The sequence below is a fragment of the Drosophila montana genome, unplaced genomic scaffold (genome assembly GCF_035044405.1).
Source record: "Drosophila montana isolate Dmon_TW-CO22-7 unplaced genomic scaffold, ASM3504440v1 contig_779_1, whole genome shotgun sequence".
In the NCBI taxonomy this organism is placed as follows: Eukaryota; Metazoa; Arthropoda; class Insecta; order Diptera; family Drosophilidae; genus Drosophila; species Drosophila montana.
In genome coordinates this window covers 1,778,095-1,796,422 of record NW_026999075.1, presented here as the reverse complement: position 1 = coordinate 1,796,422, position 18,328 = coordinate 1,778,095, and the positions used below count along the sequence as shown (strand labels likewise).

Genomic DNA, 18,328 nt, shown 5'->3' with positions numbered 1-18,328 from the left:
TTATAAGCCACTTTTTATAGCCAGCGTTGCTGCGTTGATATATTATCAATTTGTCAAGTGCTCAGTGTCTTGCACTTCTCGCCCTTTTGCTAACCTTCTCATGCTAGCCCTCTGCTAAAATGTTGGTCATTGCGACGACTAAGAACATATTGTTAAACAATTTAAAAAAAATTCAACTAGAATTTCTTGACTTTGGTCAGGCGTCCTAGGATTGTCTGGCGTCCTGGACAAGCACACACACAGCACATTTCGAGCAAAGTAAGAATTTGCGGGGGGAGCTGAAAAAGTTCAAAGCTAAAAGTAAAGTGTGAAGTAACGATTTTTCCACATTCACACACGCAAACACGCACACTCAGCTGACACATTCAACTCATAGTAAAAGTGCCGCAATATAGAAACCAGCACACTCACACTCACACACACACTGGCTGACATTCTTGAAGTCCCGTTGTGTCCTGCTCGTGAATCGCTTGAGTTGCTTGGCGTTGAGTTGCAGAGAAATATGCCACAATTGCAAAATAATTTTGCAGCTTTTTATTTTTTATTGCAGCTAATAAGCTTAACTTGCCAGTTTAATGGCGCATTTCCGTTTCCGTTACGCCCAGCACCGCGCACAGTAAACCTGTCGTAAACTTTAAAATGAAAATATTTTCAGCTTACTGCTGCTAAGAAGGAATAATAGCAATGCCAACTTGTTGTTCGAACTGTCTCAGACCATCAACGCCCTAAGCACACTTTAAGAGCCACTCACACACACACTTTGTAGAAGTTCTTGTTGTGTTCCACACTTTTGAGCTTATTAAAATAAAATTTTGCACACTTTTTATTTAGTTTATCTGCAAATGTTTCCTTATTGGAACTTTAAGTCTCATCCTGCCCTGAAGTGTCCCGGTCTAACCGACCCCATTTACCATTTACCAATAGCGGCAAACAACGAAACAAAACACGACTTCATTGGTTTTGTTGTCTGTTGATTGCGTTTTCTGTGCTTTTTGGGTGATTTTGTAGCTCATTTTTGTGCTTGACCGTAAGTTGTTATGTCTTCGGATACGCCGCATGCAAATATCCCTCTACCTCATCTGCACGGCCAAGTTCCTGAGCCTGCTATGGCACTTGGTGGGCATCCCAATTTGGAACTCTTAATGGATAGTATTTAAACAAAAGTCTAACCATTTATTTTATTATTATTATTATTTGTGTTATGGTACTATAAAGTTTGAATTAAATTTAGCTTTTGTAATATCCCTTTAGGTAGATTATCTAACTGACTGAGTCATCAAGTTTATCAGACTGGAGTATGCATTTAATTGATCTTAGGGATCCTAAACGTATGTTTACTTAATAAACGATCAATTAAAGTTGGAAGTATGGGAAATAATTTTTTATAATAATTAATATTTAGTTTGCTCTCTTCATTTTTTTTTAAAGAATTATAATATTGTTTTTATAAAATTTTGTAATTCGATAAAAATATTCCGTTTCAATATAAATATCCAATTTCAGATAACATTTCCAAAACAAACGGTTTTCAAAAGGAGCAAATGAGATTATTATATATGTATATTAAAAATGAGACGTATTATTCGAGGTTAATTAGCATATCTCTTAGACTATAAGAAATAGGATTGCGTTCTTTATATTGACCGAGTACTTAATATATAAAAACTATACGGCATGAAAAAGATATTAATTTAATCTCGTTATTCTATAGTATAGTATACTAGTATATATGTATATCCGGATATACCCCGGCCTTGCCCGTGGCCTGTATAAAATAAATCTCTCAAAATCTTTGAAAATGAGTTTGAAGCCGATCGGATGATAAGCACATAAGGTAACTACAGTGAAAATTTCAGCGTCGTAGCTCTTACGGTATAAACTGTGCCAATCAGTCAGTCAGTCATTCAGGACAGTTTTATATATAGAGATTAAGAGGCTTGCGCTTGTATTGACCAAACAATTATAATTGGATTTATTGCCAAGCTTCGAGCACATAATTATGTAATTATTTTTTAAATTAACAAAAATGGTCAACAATGCGTAAATAAAAATCAACAACATTAATCCGCCGCAATCAAAAAGCATTAGTTTTCAAACAATTAAGCACACATACTCACGCATGCCCATATATATGGAAAATAAAATAAAAATTGAAGAGCAGAATTGAAAATAAAAACAAGCATTAAAATATAAATTATGTTGCGTGCAAACGAGTACAAAATTGTCCACCAGGGGAAAATATATACGAATCTGATCCACCAGCCCCGAGGAGCACGATACCGGGATGCCAAAAGTTGTGGGAAAAGTTGCGTTAAACAACTGGGTTGATAAGAGTTCCCAATAGGCAAGCAGGCTTCTGTTTAATTTATAACAATATTCGCATTATAACAATATTCGCATTGCTGCTCCAAAATGTTAACCGCATCTCTGACACTTGCATTCTGGCCAATATTTTGGCAAACATCACAATGAAGAAGGAGAGAAATCGCTGCTTTTGCAACACTAACAAAGAGGCAAGCATCAAGTATAAAACTTTTCAAGTTTTCTTCAAAACAAACCACAAAAATTCTTGTCGCGATAGGCCACAATGCAAATACAAATAAAAGTGGACAGACATTAAAACTGCAAAGAAAAAAAATAGTTTGTAGTTTGAACAATAGAATTTACTGTTGCTCTTACGCCATTTTAATATTGATGTTTGTCGATTTCTGTAAGTTTTTGCTCTTATTTTCGACTTGTTTGGCTTCCATTTTTTTTATTCGCAAAATACTTTTCGTGCACTTTATCATTTTTGGGCAAAGTTTTGTCAGTCAATTTCATTTGGTCCAGCCTGACATCATGTATGCCGCCATACTATAAGAATAATATAAGAACTTATTCGATTATACAAAAAAGATGTACTCAGGCCTGCAAAGCGAGTAAAAATTGTCGGTTGCTCGGTACACGGTTCGCACATATTCCATGATTTCAGGTTAGATAATTCCAATATGTTTCGGTTCGGGTCACCAATCTGAGGATGTCCTTTAATTGTTAATTTTAATACTGATATCATACCAAGCCATTACCATAATCGGTGAAAAAAGAAGAAAGCTCCCATTAAAACTCAATGAAAATAAATTACTTAGGCCCTTCAATAGATATAACTAGCCACGCCTCGCAAACTTCCAACAAATGTGTTTAGCGAATGTGCAAACAGACAGGCAAATTATACGCACAAGCAATAACAATTTATATAGCCGTAGATATTTTACTGCGGCGTACGTGCCTCTAAGCTGGGGGCGTGCAAAAGGTTCTACAACCTTGGCGAAGACAGGTGCATTTCGGAATTAATGATAATTGACATAATAAACGACAAGTTGAGCTGCAGAGCTGGCAACGCCATCGGACATTGACCATGGGATAATAGCCACTGACACTAGAACTCAATAAATAAGGGAACGACAACGCAACACGAACGCAAGTGTATCAGCAGCTGGTATTATATATGAATGTACGAGGGGCGCTTTCAAATTATTCGGCATAGACTAAATACTATTGATCAAAATTTCACAACGAACCCGAACTAATGTAAACAAAAATTAATAAATATTATTGACATAAGCTTTAATAACATTTAAGATGTATATGTAGCATATGTACATTATATTTTTATATTATCTCTATATATAAAACTGTTTGTCCTGACTGATTGGTGATCAACGCACAGCCCAAACCGTAAGAGCTAGGAAGCTGAAATTTTCACTGTAGTTACCTTATGTGATGAAGGTGCACGTTATGACGGGGTTCCGGGAAACTCCACCCGTAAGAGTGGAAAAATTGCGAAAAACGTTTGTATGAAACTTTTTTATTTACCTTCCGATCAGCCTCAAACTCATTTTCAAAGATCTCCGTTCAAATTCATTTTAGAGGTGTTTCACACTTTTCGGAAAATGCATTCCTCCTTGGTGGAAATGGGGTCAAAGATTTGGTGGGTGACGTTTCGCGCTCAAATTCATTTACAAGGATCTATATGAAAAATCATTTGCGACGTGTTTCACGCTTTTTGCAGAATCCAAGCTTCCTCGGTAGAAATGCGATTCAAAGATTTTTTTGGTTCAAGTTTTGTCCAATTTGCATCAAACTTATTTTCAAAGTTCTACATAAGAGTTTATGGAATACGTTTTTCAGAGATTTGGAAAATACCACCCTCAACAGGGCTAAATTGACGAAAGTTGTTTGTTTACCATCCGATCCGTTTCAAAATCATTTTCAAAGCTTTTTTGAGAACATTTATTTTATACCTGCCTCGGGCAAGGCCGGGCTATACCCGCTAGTCTACATATATAAAAGAGAGAGTGAATGAGTGACTAACCGGTGACGAACGTACAGCCGAAACAGCAAACATTAGAGATTCTTCAATAGCGAATTTCGGTTAATTAAATCATTCAAATTATGTATAATAATTAATTTTTTCGTTTCTGATTTCTATGGTCGTAGCCAATTACTGTAAGGGATTTAAAAGTGGAATGAACATGTTTAAGCTCTAGCAGAAATAGGCTCCTTAACGTTCAATTGCTCTAGCAGGCAGTTGAAGTTTGAAAAGAGGAAGTGGGAGAAAGACCAATTTTCGTTTGTTAATTGGACAGCATTTTACGGGAGAGTGCTAATTTCAGTGCCCCTTAAAGCGCTCTGTTAATCAAAGCAGCCTCAGTTGCTATTATTGTTGAATTGTTAGCTACGTGTACGCGGCGTTTAATGGTATCAAATTCTCTAGAAACTATATAAAATGCTAGTTAGCACGTGTCTGTCGCATTGGAGTTTATTAATATAATGAAAACTGATTTGTCGTAAAATATATGGAGCAGCGAACGCCAAGAAATGTTTCGCCCGCTCAATTTATTTTCGTTCGGCATGCACGACTTTGTCATTCAATAAAACGATACCTAGGGGCAATTGAATGTCTAGGAATGAGAGTACGTGACTTGTGGGCTTTGTGGCTATGGATGTCAGCTCGGATTAAGATACTCTGATTTTAAATTTTATTAATCACTTCCGGATAGAAGTATATCATAGTAACAACTACACCGTGCACGTAGATTAGGGATCGAGCCCCTGTTAAGATGATCCTATAATGATTTTCAAGAGGAAATCTCTATATATAAAACTGTTTGTTCTGACTGACTGACTGACTTATTGATCAACGCACAGTCCAACCCGTAAGAGCTAGAAAGCTGAAATGATTACTGTAGTTAGCTTATGTGATGAAGGTGCACGTTAAGACGGGATTTTGGGAAATTCCACCCGAAAGTATGGAAAAATCGCGAAAAACGTTTGTATGAAACTTTTTTGTTTACCATCTGATCGGCCTCAAACTCATTTTCAAAGATCTCCGTTCAAATTCACTTGAGGGGTGTTTCACACTTTTCGAAAAATGCATTCCTCCTTGATAGAAATGGGAGTCAAAGATTTGGTGGATGACGCTTCGCGCTCAAATTAATTTACAAGGATCTATATGAAAAATCATTTGAGACGTATTTCACGCTTTTCGCAAAATCCAAGCTTCCTCGGAAGAAATTTTAGGTTTTGTCCGATTTGTATCAAACTTATTTTAAAAGCTCTATATAAAAACTTAATGAATACGTGCCTCAGCGATTTAGAAAATTCCACCCGCAACTGTGGAAATTTGGCGAGAAAACTTAACTTACCTTTTTGGTTTATTATCGGTTTCAAACTCATTTTCAAAGATCTTTATCAGAACTTATTTGACACGCCTTCGCAAAGTTCACCGCTATTTAATCGAAAATGCGGGTCTGTAAACGCAAGTTTTTTAATCGGCCTCAAGATTCTTTCCAGAAGACGAAACCCCTTATTTAAACATTTGGTTCTTTATTCGATGCATTTTAAACTTTATTTATTTAAACACTTTATTTATAAATAGAAATGGTGATCAATTAGATTTCTATTTTCCACGGGCGTGTACTTAATGGAAAGGTAATATCTAAAATGCTTAGCACAAAACGTTCTACGGGCAATCCGGGCAATACCCGCTTGCTTACTTATACCACTAACTATACAATGCATAGACATGTCAAACAGCGGAATAATCGGATACCGATAAATCGTCCACGACTGAGCCCCATGGGTGTCCGCGACCATTTTAGTGTGCCCAGAGAAAGTAAGACTGCTGAGAGTGGCAGCCAAACGCCGGTCTCGCTCAGCGCAGAACGTCGCTGCGGCTGATGCCTTTTCATTATATATGTATGTTAGTTTTTAATTCCTTGCATCCCAAAAACATACATATGTGTGTATGCATGTGCAGAGTGTGCCTCGCTCTCACTTATTGATTTGCACACTTGTGTGCATCTCCTTCTCCCTGCATAGCTTCTCAAAAACCCCGAGATCTACAAACATACATATGTTTGTGTTGTGTGGATGTGCGCACAAGTAGATTGCGGCGTTTGTCGCGAGCCAGAGATTTTTTCTTCAATTGTGTGCCCTTTGACCCTTTAATAATGTCACCCAACTACTTACTCGAAAGAGTGTACGTGTGCACAAGTAACAAGTCGCAAAAATTGAACATTTTCAATTTTTGGTCTTTTCTTAAATTATTCGACAAGCCGACGAAGAATTACCCTTGCAGAGATATCAGATTCTTCTCATTATGCCTGACTGGACGAAGAAATACATGATAGAGCATTTGAATGTGTGTGCCACAGGCACAAAGGGCACACAATTGAAGAAAAAATCTCTGGCTCGCGACAAACGCCGCGATCTACTTGTGCGCACATCCACACAACACAAACATATGTATGTTTGTAGATCTCGGGGTTTTTGAGAAGCTATGCAGGGAGAAGGAGATGCACACAAGTGCGCAAATCAATAAGTGAGAGCGAGGCACACTCTGCACATGCATACACACATACGTATGTTTTTTGGATGTAAGGAATTAAAAACTAACATACATACATATATTATGAAAAGGCATCAGCCGCAGCGACGTTGTGCGCTGAGCGAGATGCGGCTTCATACTGAACGTTCGGCTTTCGAGGCTGGGGTTCGGCTGCCACTCTCAGCAGTCTTACTTTCTCTGGGCACACTAAAATGGTCGCGGACACCCATGGGGCTCAGTCGTTGACGATTTATCGGTTTCCGATTATTCCGCTGTTTGACATGTCTATGCATTGCATAGTTAGTGATTGTATGGGGTTAGTGGCTGCACCGATGAATTATCGTGAAACACCGCAGAAAACTGCATTTCGCAGGGTTTTTTAATCAATAACATAGGATATATTTATTGAGCCTGGTACCTACTCTTATGGTCTCTTAGTTGTTGCCCATTTTCATCTCCTTCTGATGCAAGGCTTCCACAAGACTTGGCAATTAACTATTCACAAGACCTCAAAAATTTGTTTGCAAACTCATTGAACTATCAATTGGTCGAGCTCCCTTCGCTTGACGTTGATGCCTGCATTGGAGAAGCTCCAAGTGATTTGTGTGCATCGAGCAGGGTCCAAAGTATGGGTTTGCCTTTGTCGGCTTTGTTTTCTGAGACTTATGAGGTCATTTGTTGCTTGCGTCGGGCAGCCGGCCTAGTCTCCTCTCACCAAGCAAGCAATATTGGCAATATTTTGGTTTTAGGCCAAAGAATAAAATGCAAACGAGTTTGGTGTCGTTATTGCCAAAGAAATTCTTTCCACATACATTTTTTCGTGCTGTATTCTTAAAAACCAGGCAGACAAAGAGTAAGAGATACCGATTTCCAACAGAAATGTGCGTTGTTAAGCACAAAATGGGCCATTTCAACATGTTCAATATGTTGCTTATTTACATTTCGATCTTCCCCACTGACACAAAGTCCAAGCAGTTGAATCCATAGGAACGGAATTGCACAGACGTGGTATTTAAATGAAGTTTGAACTAGTGTCTTGCGCAAGTCTAATTTAAATGTCAAACGAGATATTCATAAATTCGTTTTGTCCGATACGGCAATATACTTGCTTGAGTGAAAATAACTAAGCAAGTACATTGTGCTCATTTGCTAGGACCGAACGCAAGCTTAATTATAATACATACCGGTACTTACAAGTGTCAACGGTAAGCGAATAAAACAAAGTAACCAAGACTGTTCAAAGTCTAAAAAAGTGTCTATCAGCTCAGCGAGTTTAAATTTCAAAGCACCTTGACAAAAGAGTATCAACTATGTTCAAAACGGAAAATATTAATTCTCTTGCAATGGAAAGCAAATAGCTACTTGTCTCATTTTGTTCTACTCGTTTGATTTTTCATTTTATTTGGTGTTGCAAGCAACGAAGGCGACCTAGATTTCGTATTCCGACTCTTCGGTAGAACTAACTAGAAAACTGAAATTTTTAGTTTTGGAAAGTTCCACCCGCCACTGTGGAAAAATCGCGAAAAACGTTTGTACGAATTTTTTCTGTTTGCTATCAGATCGGCCTTACAGACATTTTCAAAGATCTTTGTTAAAACTCATTTGAGGGGTGTCTCACACTTGAAAATCCATCCCTCCTTGGTGGAAATGGGTATTTCTGGAAGTTCAACATTCGGTATAAACTAAAAACGGTCTTAAAGTATTTTATATACCATATACTTAGTTTAGTATTTATACTTGTTTTAGTAATTGAAACACATTTTATTACGTAGGAGATCGATCGAACAAAAACACTTGTCAAATTAACGTGAATATCAATGTCATACTTCTAACAATTATATAAATGTACTAGCAGGTCCTGCCGAGATTTGCCCGTGGAAAGTTTTGTGGTTCAAAGTTTTACATGATTTAAATTTACCCGAACCATTTTGATATCCACTTTTATTTGACAATATGTTTAAAGTCCATCAGATAAAGAACCAAATGATGGAATCAACGGTTCCACCCATGTTAGTCTTTTGGTGAGAATCTTAAGGTTGAAAAATAAACTTTCGTTAAATAAACCATTGAGCTGCATCTTCCATCAAAGGACGGTAGCTTTGGCGACATTAGATACATTTTCACAAAGATCTTTGATAATAAGTTTAAAGCCAATGCGAAAATAAACAAAAAAGTTAAAAATGTTCCGCCAAATTGCCGCAGTTGCTGAATTTATAAAATATATGAAACACGTGTTCATTAAGTTTTTATGTAGTGGTTTGAAAATAAGCTTGAGACCGATCGGAAAAAACTTACAGTCCATACTTCTCATCGAGATTACCTGCATTTTAAGAAAAGTGTAAAACATGTCTCAAATGAATGTTCTCAAAGAACTTAGCAAATGAGCTTATAGCCGCAACTTCGGTCATTCAATCATTAACCCACATTTACCATCCAAGTCGGTTGGATTTTGCAAAAACTGTGAAGCCCGTATCAGATTAATTTTTAAAAAGATATTTGAAAATGATTTTGAAGCCGATCTGATGGTAATAATCTTTCATTCAATCGTTTTCCGCCAATTTACCATAGTTGCGAACGAATTTTTAAAATCGCTAAAGCTTTGCTCAAAAATCTTTGAATCACATTTTCCACAGAGGAAGCCTGGATTCTGCAAAAGTGTGAACCACGTCTCAAATGAATTTTCAAGACTTACTAAATGAATTTCAATTCAAAACTTCACTCATCAACTCTTGATCCTGATTTCCACCAAGGAGGGATGGATTTTCCAAAAAGTGTTAGAAACCCCTTAAATGAATTTGAACAAAGACCTTTAAATGAGTTTAACTCCGATCGGATGGTAAAAAAAAGTTTCATATAAACGTTTTTCGAGGTTTTTCCAAACTTGCGGGTGGAACCCCAAAACCCCGTCTTAGCGTGCACCTCCATCATATAAGGTAACTACATATGTATAAGCTCTTACGACTTAAGCTGTGCGTTAATCACAAACAGTTTTATATATAAAGATAGTTAACTTCTTAATTTTATAACAGTTTGTGTTTTTAATAAAGCTTTTATGGTTCAGGAGCTACTAAGTGATAATTCTTAGCGGAACTAATAAATTCACTAGCCCACAAAAATAGACCTTTTTTTTTAATTTTAGAACTTTTAAGAACACATTTTTAAAGGCGCAGTACCCAGCGCTAAAAACCTGGCTTACTTATTCACTTTCGCTATTGGAGGAAACTGGCAACGCTTGCTCTATATTATTGTCATGATGACCGTTGTCATTATTGTCATCATCGTCATCATCTAACTCGTCCGTAGGTGCTGTTTTCAGGCGAGCTATCAGCTCCTTGGCAGGATTAAATATGCCATTGGTTTGCTGTGAACAAATTATGCAACGCTGCGACTTCTTGTACTGGGCCAGCGCACATTTCTCGCAGAAGTAATGCTTGCACCTGAAATGTAATTAAAGATTTGATAGCATATTTTTATAAGCTGTATATTAAGCAAACTCACTTGGTGACCACAGGATTAACAAAGCTTTGCCTGCATATGTGACACTTGAATGGCAGGGATTCCTCGTCCGAGTGAATCTCATATTTATGCTCATCCCCATCCGAGTCACAATCTCCGCGCCGTTGCGCCTCGTGATCCATTTCTAGCTGCCAGCCAGCTTTATAGTCGCTGCGATCGTGTAAAAACTTGCAACTATCGCCAAAGCCACAGTAGCCTGTCTCTTTAAAATCTTTACAAATATCTGGCTGATAATCCCAACGTACAGTCGCACGCAAATGCGCCGGGGCGCGTATGGGCCCACTGCGAACCATGCCCGAGCTAGCATTGCCCGCCGCCGTGTCCTTCTTTTTGTAATATTGAGCATAATTATTAATGCCTCGATAGATCTTATCGTCCGCTTTTCCCTCGAGTTCTTCATTGATTTTGAGCGAGCGCGCGTGTATCGCCTGGGCATCGCGATCCAGTTCCGTGTCCATTTCATTAACGGCAGTGGCGCCCTGATCCTGAGGTCCACTAGAAAGAGCTTCGCGCTTCGATTTATAAGCCACACCCACAGCATTGCTATCGCCCGCCGAGTCAGCGTCGCTACCTGATGAGTTGAATCCTCTGAAGCCTATTTCCGCCTTACGTTTGGCCAACGATTTAGTGCTTTGGAAGTTTGGATTAGTACGCTTTCGTCGATTTTCAGCACGGGCTGAAGCACTTGTTTTACTTTGCCGCTCCTCGTCGCTATTTTTTGCTGTGGTAATATATTATTTAGAACTGTGTTTTATCATTTTTTTTTGCGCCAATATTGGGCTTACCCGAATCGTTGCTGCTGGTGCTGCTGACTTTCTTCCGCCGCATACCCACACCTTTGCTCAAATTACGCTTCTTGAAGCCAAATGTAGAAGTACTTGGCGCCTCTTCGGACATTGTATTATATATTTGCGATAAGTAAAGTGATGCCGGTTTATTTACTTATCGAGCGTTTTGCTACAGTTTAGTGTTGCACATATTTGCAAGCGTAGTATTTTACAACACAGCCGCGCCACAAAACCTTATTTCAGGGCTGCACTTCGTTATGGAACCAGTAATCAGCCCTGGTGCCGATATAAAAATATTCATTCTGATTCCTATCACGAACAAAATTTTTATTTAAAAAAAAATCTACATAAGTAAATATTTTGCTTCACTTATTGTATTGATACTATAATAATTAAAATTTTAGAACATGAAGCTGGAACTGGTGTCGACCACAAAATGCTTCGAGGGCGAGCAGCGTGTCTATAAACATCACTCTAACATATTGGATTGCGATATGACCTTTGGTGTCTTCTTGCCACCTGTGGCAGTTGAAGATAAAACTCAATGCCCGGCGCTATACTTTTTGAGCGGCTTGACCTGCACGCACGAGAATTTTGTGCAGAAGAGTGGCTTCCAAGAGACTGCAGCTAAGCATGGCCTTATCGTGGTTAATCCTGATACTTCGCCACGTGGAGTGGACCTGCCCGGCCAGGATGATGCTTATGACTTTGGCAGTGGCGCGGGCTTTTATGTAGACGCTACTGAAGCACCATGGTCAAAACACTACAAAATGTACAGTTATGTTACGCAGGAGTTGCCTGAAGTAGTCAATGAGAATTTCCCGACGTTGCCTGGCAAAAAGGGCATTTCTGGTCACAGCATGGGCGGACATGGCGCATTGATTTCCGCCTTAAAAAATCCCGGTCTGTACCAATCAGTCTCTGCATTTGCACCAATTTCGAACCCATCGGAATGCCCATGGGGCCAGAAGGCATTTACCGGTTACTTGGGTGCAAACGTAGAGAACTGGAAGCAGTGGGATGCCACTAGCCTAGTCTCAAAGTATGTCAGTACTCCGCAGGAACTATTCATAGATCAAGGATCGGCTGATAACTTTCTTATTGGCAAACAACTGCTGCCAGAAAAATTGCTTGCTGCAGCTGCCACTAACGACCACATCCAGACCATATTCAAGCAACGCGAAGGATATGACCACAGCTACTTCTATATAGCAACCTTTATAGCTGAGCATATTGAATACCATGCAAAGTTGTTAAAGGCATAAGGGAAAACTAAAATGCTTGAGTTTTGTTTGTAAAAAATTGTATTGACAAATAAACTCTGTACATACAACTGCACTTATGAAAAAACACGCATTAATTTGCTTATTATTTGCTTGTCTATTTATTTACAAATTTATATTTTTTTTTTGCAAACATGAGTAATATCTTGGCAACGTAAAGTTTAAGACCTAACGTATTTTTCGTATACTTTAACCTCAGTAAAAATAATATTAAAACACTATATTAATCACAAATATTGTGTAGTTGTAGTTTTATTTGGGCTCAATAACAAATGCATATTAATGAAATTGTATCGATTATTCTTTCCAAAATCAACAAATAATAATTCAAGTAATACGAAATGCCTTTTCAGGAGTTATGATAGAAGTACATACCGGTGTTTCAAGCCTCACTGTCCACTAAAATCAATGTAAGAGTATACATCGATTGTGTGATTAACACATCTGAAACATGTCAGAATCCAAATAAATTAGTAAATTTTTTACTCTTTAAATATGATTAAAAAAAAAGGTCTTATTTTTCATTTAATACACTCGACGCCTGTAACTCATCTCCTTCCAATATAATTTGGAAATCCGTTAGATATCGAGATTCGTCCTAAATTCTGGCCGCAACTGAAAAAGTGGCACAAAAATATAGATCATAGTCTCATTTGGTATTTTTGCAGCTTGGATCTGGTTTAGGAAACCCACCTTTAAATTTTTAATTTGCGTGCTGGATGAAAAATTATCCAACGCGCCTCCACACAGGCCTGAAATTATGAAACAAATTTTTAACATCAAGGCCAAAGGACCGGTTCAGTGGGCTGGTGTTCTATCATAAACTCCACGGGCTAAGCTGGTCAAATTTTAAAATTGTCATAATGGAAAGAATTATATCGATTCACAAAAAGAACGCGTCAGAATAGCTTAATCTAAGAATGCTTAAAACTCCTTAACAAAATACTTAAAAAAATAATAAATCTATAGACTTGCAATGCATCCGCTGTCTGTGTTGATCAAGAACTCGTCATCTTGCAGCAACTGCGTGGGCGGAGTGCGACTGGGGCTCCAATCGCAGCTTGGAATAAAACCAGTTTCCGAAAATTTATTGAAATAGCTATGCTCATCAATAATTGTCAGTGGTTTAAGCGGTTGCTGGCATTCTGGTAGGCCAAAGCTGTTATCCTCCAGAAATCGGGTGCAGCTCTCATCCTCGTACGCGGGCGCAGGCTGATGCTGATAATCTGTTAATAAATCATCGATAAAGTCATTCCATGAACTTGATGGCGGCTCATTTATATATTGTTCTGCGGCTACACTACCATTGTCGTCGTTCAGCACGCCTGGAAAGCACTTCGTCTCCATGGGCAGCTCATAGCTGCTGCTTGAATAAGTTGATATGAGGGAGCCATCCGGTGAAGCAGCCCGGTTATCCGGCGATGAAATGTCCACATTTAGTACTGTGGTAACAGTTTTGTTATTTTTGCAATTACCCAATACGTCCTTCAGATATTGACACTCTTTTTCGAGCTTTTGTGTTAATTTGAACTGTTTCTTAAGAGCTTTCAGCAAAGATCTGTTGGTGCTGCGAGTTTCGTCAAGCTCCTTTTCGACTGACTCCATGTACGCCTTCTTTTTGCGGCGATTTTCGCGCGCAAGCAACGCATTTCTGTTGTATACATTGGGATCTGGACGTCTTGTCGGCAGCCGTGCTGTTCCGGTTTTACGTTTGCCGCTCTCCCCTTCAGCATCTTTAGCTTCATTAACGGATTTTCTGTGTGCTGGCCGTCCAGTCGATATGTAAGAGTCACTGTCGCTATCGGAGCTGCTTACATCAACATACGCATTACATTGGTATTGTGCGACCAATTTCTTTAATTCCTCCATTATTTTTGGGTTTTGCAAGCAGGTAAAATGTTTACTATTATGTGCTCTATTTCACGATAGATCCTTGTCTTGTACTTTACCTTTTATTTAATTATATCTATAAATTATATTCAACGAAATATACTTTCTTTTCTATTGTGAAATTGCAAACGTTTAGAGCGAAAAATGACGCATCGTGTTTGAGAAATCTAGTGATGTGATAACACAATGCGATGCCGATATACCAAACATATTTATATCGATATTTAACAACGATAGCTTGATTTACAGGTTCCTTTGTAGGCTGACACCACTAAACAAAGAACATATGTTTTTTGTGCTGACACCAATCTGGTGGCTACTTTATTTGAATGCAAGCAGCCTTTGAAAATATTTTATAGTTACTTTTCATATGCATATTCGTTAATCTTAAATGTGCGACCTAGTTAAGTCAAGTTTATTTGTTTTATTTTTTCTGCGCTTGTATTTTATTCTTGTTCTGTTTTTTTTAACTTAAATAAGGATCAACGCATTTTTTTCTCAGTCACTTGAATGAGTACTTACATAACCATATATTTCGTAAATACGTGCATATAAAAAAACAATAAAAATAAGGAAGGTATGCACTTTATACTCATATTGTCGTTTTAAGGTTTAATGACTGGCATGACATCACTGAATTCAAACTGATCTTAATGGCAATCACTGTTTTTTGGATAAACAAGTCCATTAAATTCTAGCGGATGAAAAGACATACTTTTAGAACGTTGAAGCATCACGTGAACTGGATTTGGGGGGCATGTTCCCGTTCATTTCACACGAGAGGCATGCAAATGTGCGTAAATTGGATTGAGCCAGAAGTGTAACGGGAGACTATGATTTCAGTTTGGAATGTTGCCCTGCATATAAATCTTGCCCAAGTGCTTACAAAAGTAAACAATTTTTTTTTATTTTTATTTTATCTTTAATTTCTCTTTTTAGGAGAATGTATTTTAATCTTTCAATTATGTTTTATATAAGTTTGACTATTTATACTCTATGAACAATTGCATAACATTTTAATTAAACGCCGTTCCGCATTTTGTCAAAGTCGCTAATTTGATAATAAATACATACAAATCGCCCACATATTTTTTAAGTATGTCTCTATAGCAGACCCCAAGAGTGGGGGCAAATGTCACTCAAACCGCTATAGACTAAATGACACCACCCGACGCGTGTCTCTCAAATGTCGTCCATTTCCAAACCCGTGTCTACTCGACCCGGTCGCTGTCGTTGTCCCCGTCATTGCCATCTTTACCTAAAAATACAAATGAATGCATTTAAAGCTTGTCTACTTTTTAATACATAGTAATTTAAGTGTGGGATCAGTGATTCCCATCGCCACAATATAGACTACATGATACATATACATACATACATATGTATATTCATGTCTATCGGTATGTACATACACATATGTACATATACACGTGAGTCTGTGTGCCACCGGCTATTGTCATCAGCTACGTTCTGAGCTGGACTTGTATATAAAGGTGATAAATCTCACAGTCTGAAATTCAGTTCAATTCCAACTCGACTCAAAGCCGGTTTTCGTTTTTTGCTCGAGAGCTTCTGGAATATTATAATGCGTTTTGCTCTGTTTACCATTCTGGGTAAGTATAGTAGATTAGCGGACATGTAAAACTTAATGTAATAAAAACAAAATTCTACTACAATGAAATTTGCATTGTGGTAGCGCATAGCTGGACGTGCAGTTCACTCTAATAATAAAAATTAAACAAAAGTGTTAATATTGTGTTTTACGTCCTTTTTAAAGATCTCTTGTGATATACCTATTGTATATATACGAATATATCGATTTTGAATTCCCAATATCATACTGGCGTGTGCAAATATTTATCATATACAGATAATTTTTTATTTATATGATAACCAAACCTTTAAGCAAGTACATTCTATAACTTCTCATGTATGGCACATAGAATACCTTGTAGCTGGTAGAGCAAACTGACCTTTCTAACATCTTTTGAGATAAGGTAAAAATAGTTTAGTTAGTATATATACATTAATTTATATGGCGAGTAAATCCCAAACTTCTTCTTTTCACTGATTAGCGCTGTGCCTGTTGGCGCTCGTCTTTGCCAGTCCAGCCAAGGACTCTAAGAAACCGGCAAACAGCTGCGCACGCGCTTGCGGCGACGACTACGAACCCGTGTGCGCCAGGACTAAGAACAGCAACAAGGAGCGCCTCTTAACGTTCGGAAGCCCGTGCGTCATGGCCAATTACAACTGCCAACACGCTGACGATCGTAAGTTTATTTTGATCAATCGTAAATTGGCATTAAATGTAATTTTCACTTACAGCATTTGAGGTCAAGTCAAAGGGCGAGTGTGGCGGCGGTGTCAGCGTGCGTCTATCATAAAAATTGCGAACAATTGTGAACCTTTACAACTGAAAAAATCAATATTTAAAGTCTTATGGCACAATCAATAAAACAGTTTACATACTATATTCAGATTTGTTAACAGTTTATTGATTATTCATACACATGTACATTCTACAGGCTTAAATTTGCAAAACTAAAATTATAAATGGCTTTCACACAACATATTGCCTATTCACAAAAAGGGTAACTTATAGTTAGTTAGCCCTTAAAAAACACACATCTTCGCATTAACATTCACACATCGCTTAGATAAGTTCAGTTCCAGCTATTTCCCATTGTTTGTATTCCACGCACACACTACTGCACCGTCTGGAAATCACTCGGTGTCTATCTATAAAAGAGAAAACCCTTAAAATACATATTTTATAGTATATTATACTACTACTCACACATTTATATACTATAAAATCCAATGCAAATAATATATGTACGTATATTGTTGTTTTCTAATTGATAACTTATAGCTGTTATCATGTTTGTTTGTATTTAACTGGATTATTTATGTATGTAACTTTAATTCGCCTCCTTCTTTTGCTGCTTGACCTTATAGTCGGCTAGGGCAGCTTTAATCGCATCCTCGGCGAGCATGGAGCAATGCAGCTTGACGGGCGGCAGACGCAGTTCCTTGGCAATATCCGTATTCCTCAATTTACCTGCCTCATCAATAGATTTGCCCTTAACCCACTCCGTGGCCAAGGAGCTGCTGGCGATGGCTGAGCCGCAGCCAAATGTCTTGAACTTGGCATCAACGATTTTGCCATTCTCGTCCACTTTTATTTGCAATTTCATAACGTCCCCGCATGCTGGTGCGCCAACCAGACCGGTGCCAACGCTGACATCCTTCTTGTCCAGCGAACCCACGTTGCGGGGGTTCTCGTAGTGCTCGACTACCTGCAAGACAAAGTCATTTATTAACACGTAATTGTTTTCTTTAAGCGTGCCAAGAACTAAATGTTGTACAGTACAATAAAAACAGACAAAACATGTAAATATTTAGTATAAAATATGTTACGAAAGAAATTTGCGTGAGGCAAAAAGTTTAGTTCAATACATACATTTTCATGGTATAGTGCCACTGGTACGCTCTGAACTCGACGCAGCTGGACTTGTAGAAGTCGAGATGATTTTTGGATAAAAGACATATTTATTTCGAAAATGTACTTGCTTCAAGTCAACTGATTATAAATTAAATGGTTGTGAAATAGCAGCACGAGAAGAGTCGAAATTTAACACACTGGATACTGCGTAGTTTTTATCGAACCAGCTCAATGACTGGAACTAGGGTTCCACATTGAACTGGTGCAAAAAAGCTTTGTTCGTTCATTGGTTCTCATGGAATATTCTTTCTTTTATATACACATACATATGTATGTATGCAAGACCTTTGATATATAATGATTTTTTGCCAGCATATACTTTTAATGTTCTGTTTAGGATAACTTTTGTTTACAAATATATTACTTTTGCTCTAAACAGGGACATGCGGTAGTGTGTCTCGAAAACAACAACGAATATGTAAATTAGTTGAAGAGAACATACAAGAGTTATTCAATATTATTTATGCAAGTAATTTAT

General features: G+C 37.9%; 5 protein-coding genes across 10 annotated transcripts; 2 read left to right on the top strand and 3 right to left on the bottom strand.

The window, feature by feature from the left end:
* Positions 1-9,879: 9,879 nt before the first annotated feature.
* Positions 9,880-11,370, bottom strand: mdlc (RING finger protein mdlc). The gene is made up of 3 exons (XM_064698541.1): positions 11,170-11,370; positions 10,367-11,105; positions 9,880-10,305 (listed from the first exon to the last, which is right to left on the bottom strand). The coding sequence occupies exons 1-3, from the start codon at positions 11,279-11,281 to the stop codon at positions 10,065-10,067; spliced, it is 1,092 nt and encodes a 363-aa protein (XP_064554611.1). The 5' UTR covers positions 11,282-11,370; the 3' UTR covers positions 9,880-10,064.
* A 50-nt stretch (positions 11,371-11,420) lies between these two features.
* Positions 11,421-12,543, top strand: LOC135439757 (S-formylglutathione hydrolase). Its single transcript, XM_064698546.1, has 2 exons — positions 11,421-11,523; positions 11,577-12,543. Exon 2 carries the CDS (start codon positions 11,580-11,582, stop codon positions 12,435-12,437), a length of 858 nt encoding a protein of 285 aa, XP_064554616.1. The 5' UTR covers positions 11,421-11,523; positions 11,577-11,579; the 3' UTR covers positions 12,438-12,543.
* Positions 12,544-12,689: 146 nt separating this feature from the next.
* On the bottom strand, positions 12,690-14,531 carry LOC135439756 (uncharacterized). Of its 5 annotated transcripts, none has more exons than XM_064698544.1 (4): positions 14,405-14,531; positions 13,760-14,318; positions 13,431-13,681; positions 12,690-13,207 (listed from the first exon to the last, which is right to left on the bottom strand). In XM_064698544.1, the coding sequence occupies exons 2-4, from the start codon at positions 14,058-14,060 to the stop codon at positions 13,151-13,153; spliced, it is 609 nt and encodes a 202-aa protein (XP_064554614.1). In that variant the 5' UTR covers positions 14,061-14,318; positions 14,405-14,531; the 3' UTR covers positions 12,690-13,150. The 5 variants fall into 5 exon arrangements, 4 of the variants coding, with proteins under 4 accessions (XP_064554614.1, XP_064554615.1, XP_064554613.1 ...); XM_064698545.1 differs by having other exon boundaries at positions 13,760-14,309; positions 14,405-14,509; XM_064698543.1 differs by having other exon boundaries at positions 12,690-13,070; positions 13,149-13,207; positions 13,760-14,496.
* Positions 14,532-15,798: 1,267 nt separating this feature from the next.
* On the top strand, positions 15,799-16,818 carry LOC135439803 (vasotab). The gene is made up of 3 exons (XM_064698611.1): positions 15,799-15,958; positions 16,421-16,615; positions 16,671-16,818. The coding sequence occupies exons 1-3, from the start codon at positions 15,931-15,933 to the stop codon at positions 16,727-16,729; spliced, it is 282 nt and encodes a 93-aa protein (XP_064554681.1). The 5' UTR covers positions 15,799-15,930; the 3' UTR covers positions 16,730-16,818.
* On the bottom strand, positions 16,812-17,986 carry IscU (Iron-sulfur cluster assembly enzyme). 2 transcript variants are annotated; one of them, XM_064698610.1, is made up of 3 exons: positions 17,809-17,986; positions 17,143-17,644; positions 16,812-17,080 (listed from the first exon to the last, which is right to left on the bottom strand). In XM_064698610.1, the coding sequence occupies exons 1-2, from the start codon at positions 17,893-17,895 to the stop codon at positions 17,267-17,269; spliced, it is 465 nt and encodes a 154-aa protein (XP_064554680.1). In that variant the 5' UTR covers positions 17,896-17,986; the 3' UTR covers positions 16,812-17,080; positions 17,143-17,266. The 2 variants fall into 2 exon arrangements, with proteins under 2 accessions (XP_064554680.1, XP_064554679.1); XM_064698609.1 differs by having other exon boundaries at positions 16,812-17,084; positions 17,809-17,985.
* Between the last annotated feature and the right edge of the window lie 342 nt (positions 17,987-18,328).

What these genes read in the sequence shown, in the direction of transcription:
- mdlc (XM_064698541.1), bottom strand. Translation starts at nt 11,281, where the DNA reads ATGTCCGAAGAGGCGCCAAGTACTTCTACATTTGGCTTCAAGAAGCGT. An exon ending in CACCAGCAGCAACGATTCGG is followed by an intron (nt 11,106 to 11,169) that starts GTAAGCCCAATA and finishes ATATTACCACAG; the next exon opens with CAAAAAATAGCGACGAGGAG. An exon ending in GTTAATCCTGTGGTCACCAA is followed by an intron (nt 10,306 to 10,366) that starts GTGAGTTTGCTT and finishes ATTACATTTCAG; the next exon opens with GTGCAAGCATTACTTCTGCG.
- LOC135439757 (XM_064698546.1), top strand. Translation starts at nt 11,580, where the DNA reads ATGAAGCTGGAACTGGTGTCGACCACAAAATGCTTCGAGGGCGAGCAG.
- LOC135439756 (XM_064698542.1), bottom strand. Translation starts at nt 14,324, where the DNA reads ATGGAGGAATTAAAGAAATTGGTCGCACAATACCAATGTAATGCGTAT. An exon ending in CGTGCTGAACGACGACAATG is followed by an intron (nt 13,682 to 13,759) that starts GTAGTGTAGCCG and finishes ATTTATTAACAG; the next exon opens with ATTATCAGCATCAGCCTGCG. An exon ending in ACACAGACAGCGGATGCATT is followed by an intron (nt 13,208 to 13,430) that starts GCAAGTCTATAG and finishes TCATAATTTCAG; the next exon opens with GCCTGTGTGGAGGCGCGTTG.
- LOC135439803 (XM_064698611.1), top strand. Translation starts at nt 15,931, where the DNA reads ATGCGTTTTGCTCTGTTTACCATTCTGG. An exon ending in TGCTCTGTTTACCATTCTGG is followed by an intron (nt 15,959 to 16,420) that starts GTAAGTATAGTA and finishes TTCACTGATTAG; the next exon opens with CGCTGTGCCTGTTGGCGCTC. An exon ending in CTGCCAACACGCTGACGATC is followed by an intron (nt 16,616 to 16,670) that starts GTAAGTTTATTT and finishes TTTCACTTACAG; the next exon opens with CATTTGAGGTCAAGTCAAAG.
- IscU (XM_064698610.1), bottom strand. Translation starts at nt 17,895, where the DNA reads ATGTCTTTTATCCAAAAATCATCTCGACTTCTACAAGTCCAGCTGCGT. An exon ending in TGGCACTATACCATGAAAAT is followed by an intron (nt 17,645 to 17,808) that starts GTATGTATTGAA and finishes TTTGTCTTGCAG; the next exon opens with GTAGTCGAGCACTACGAGAA.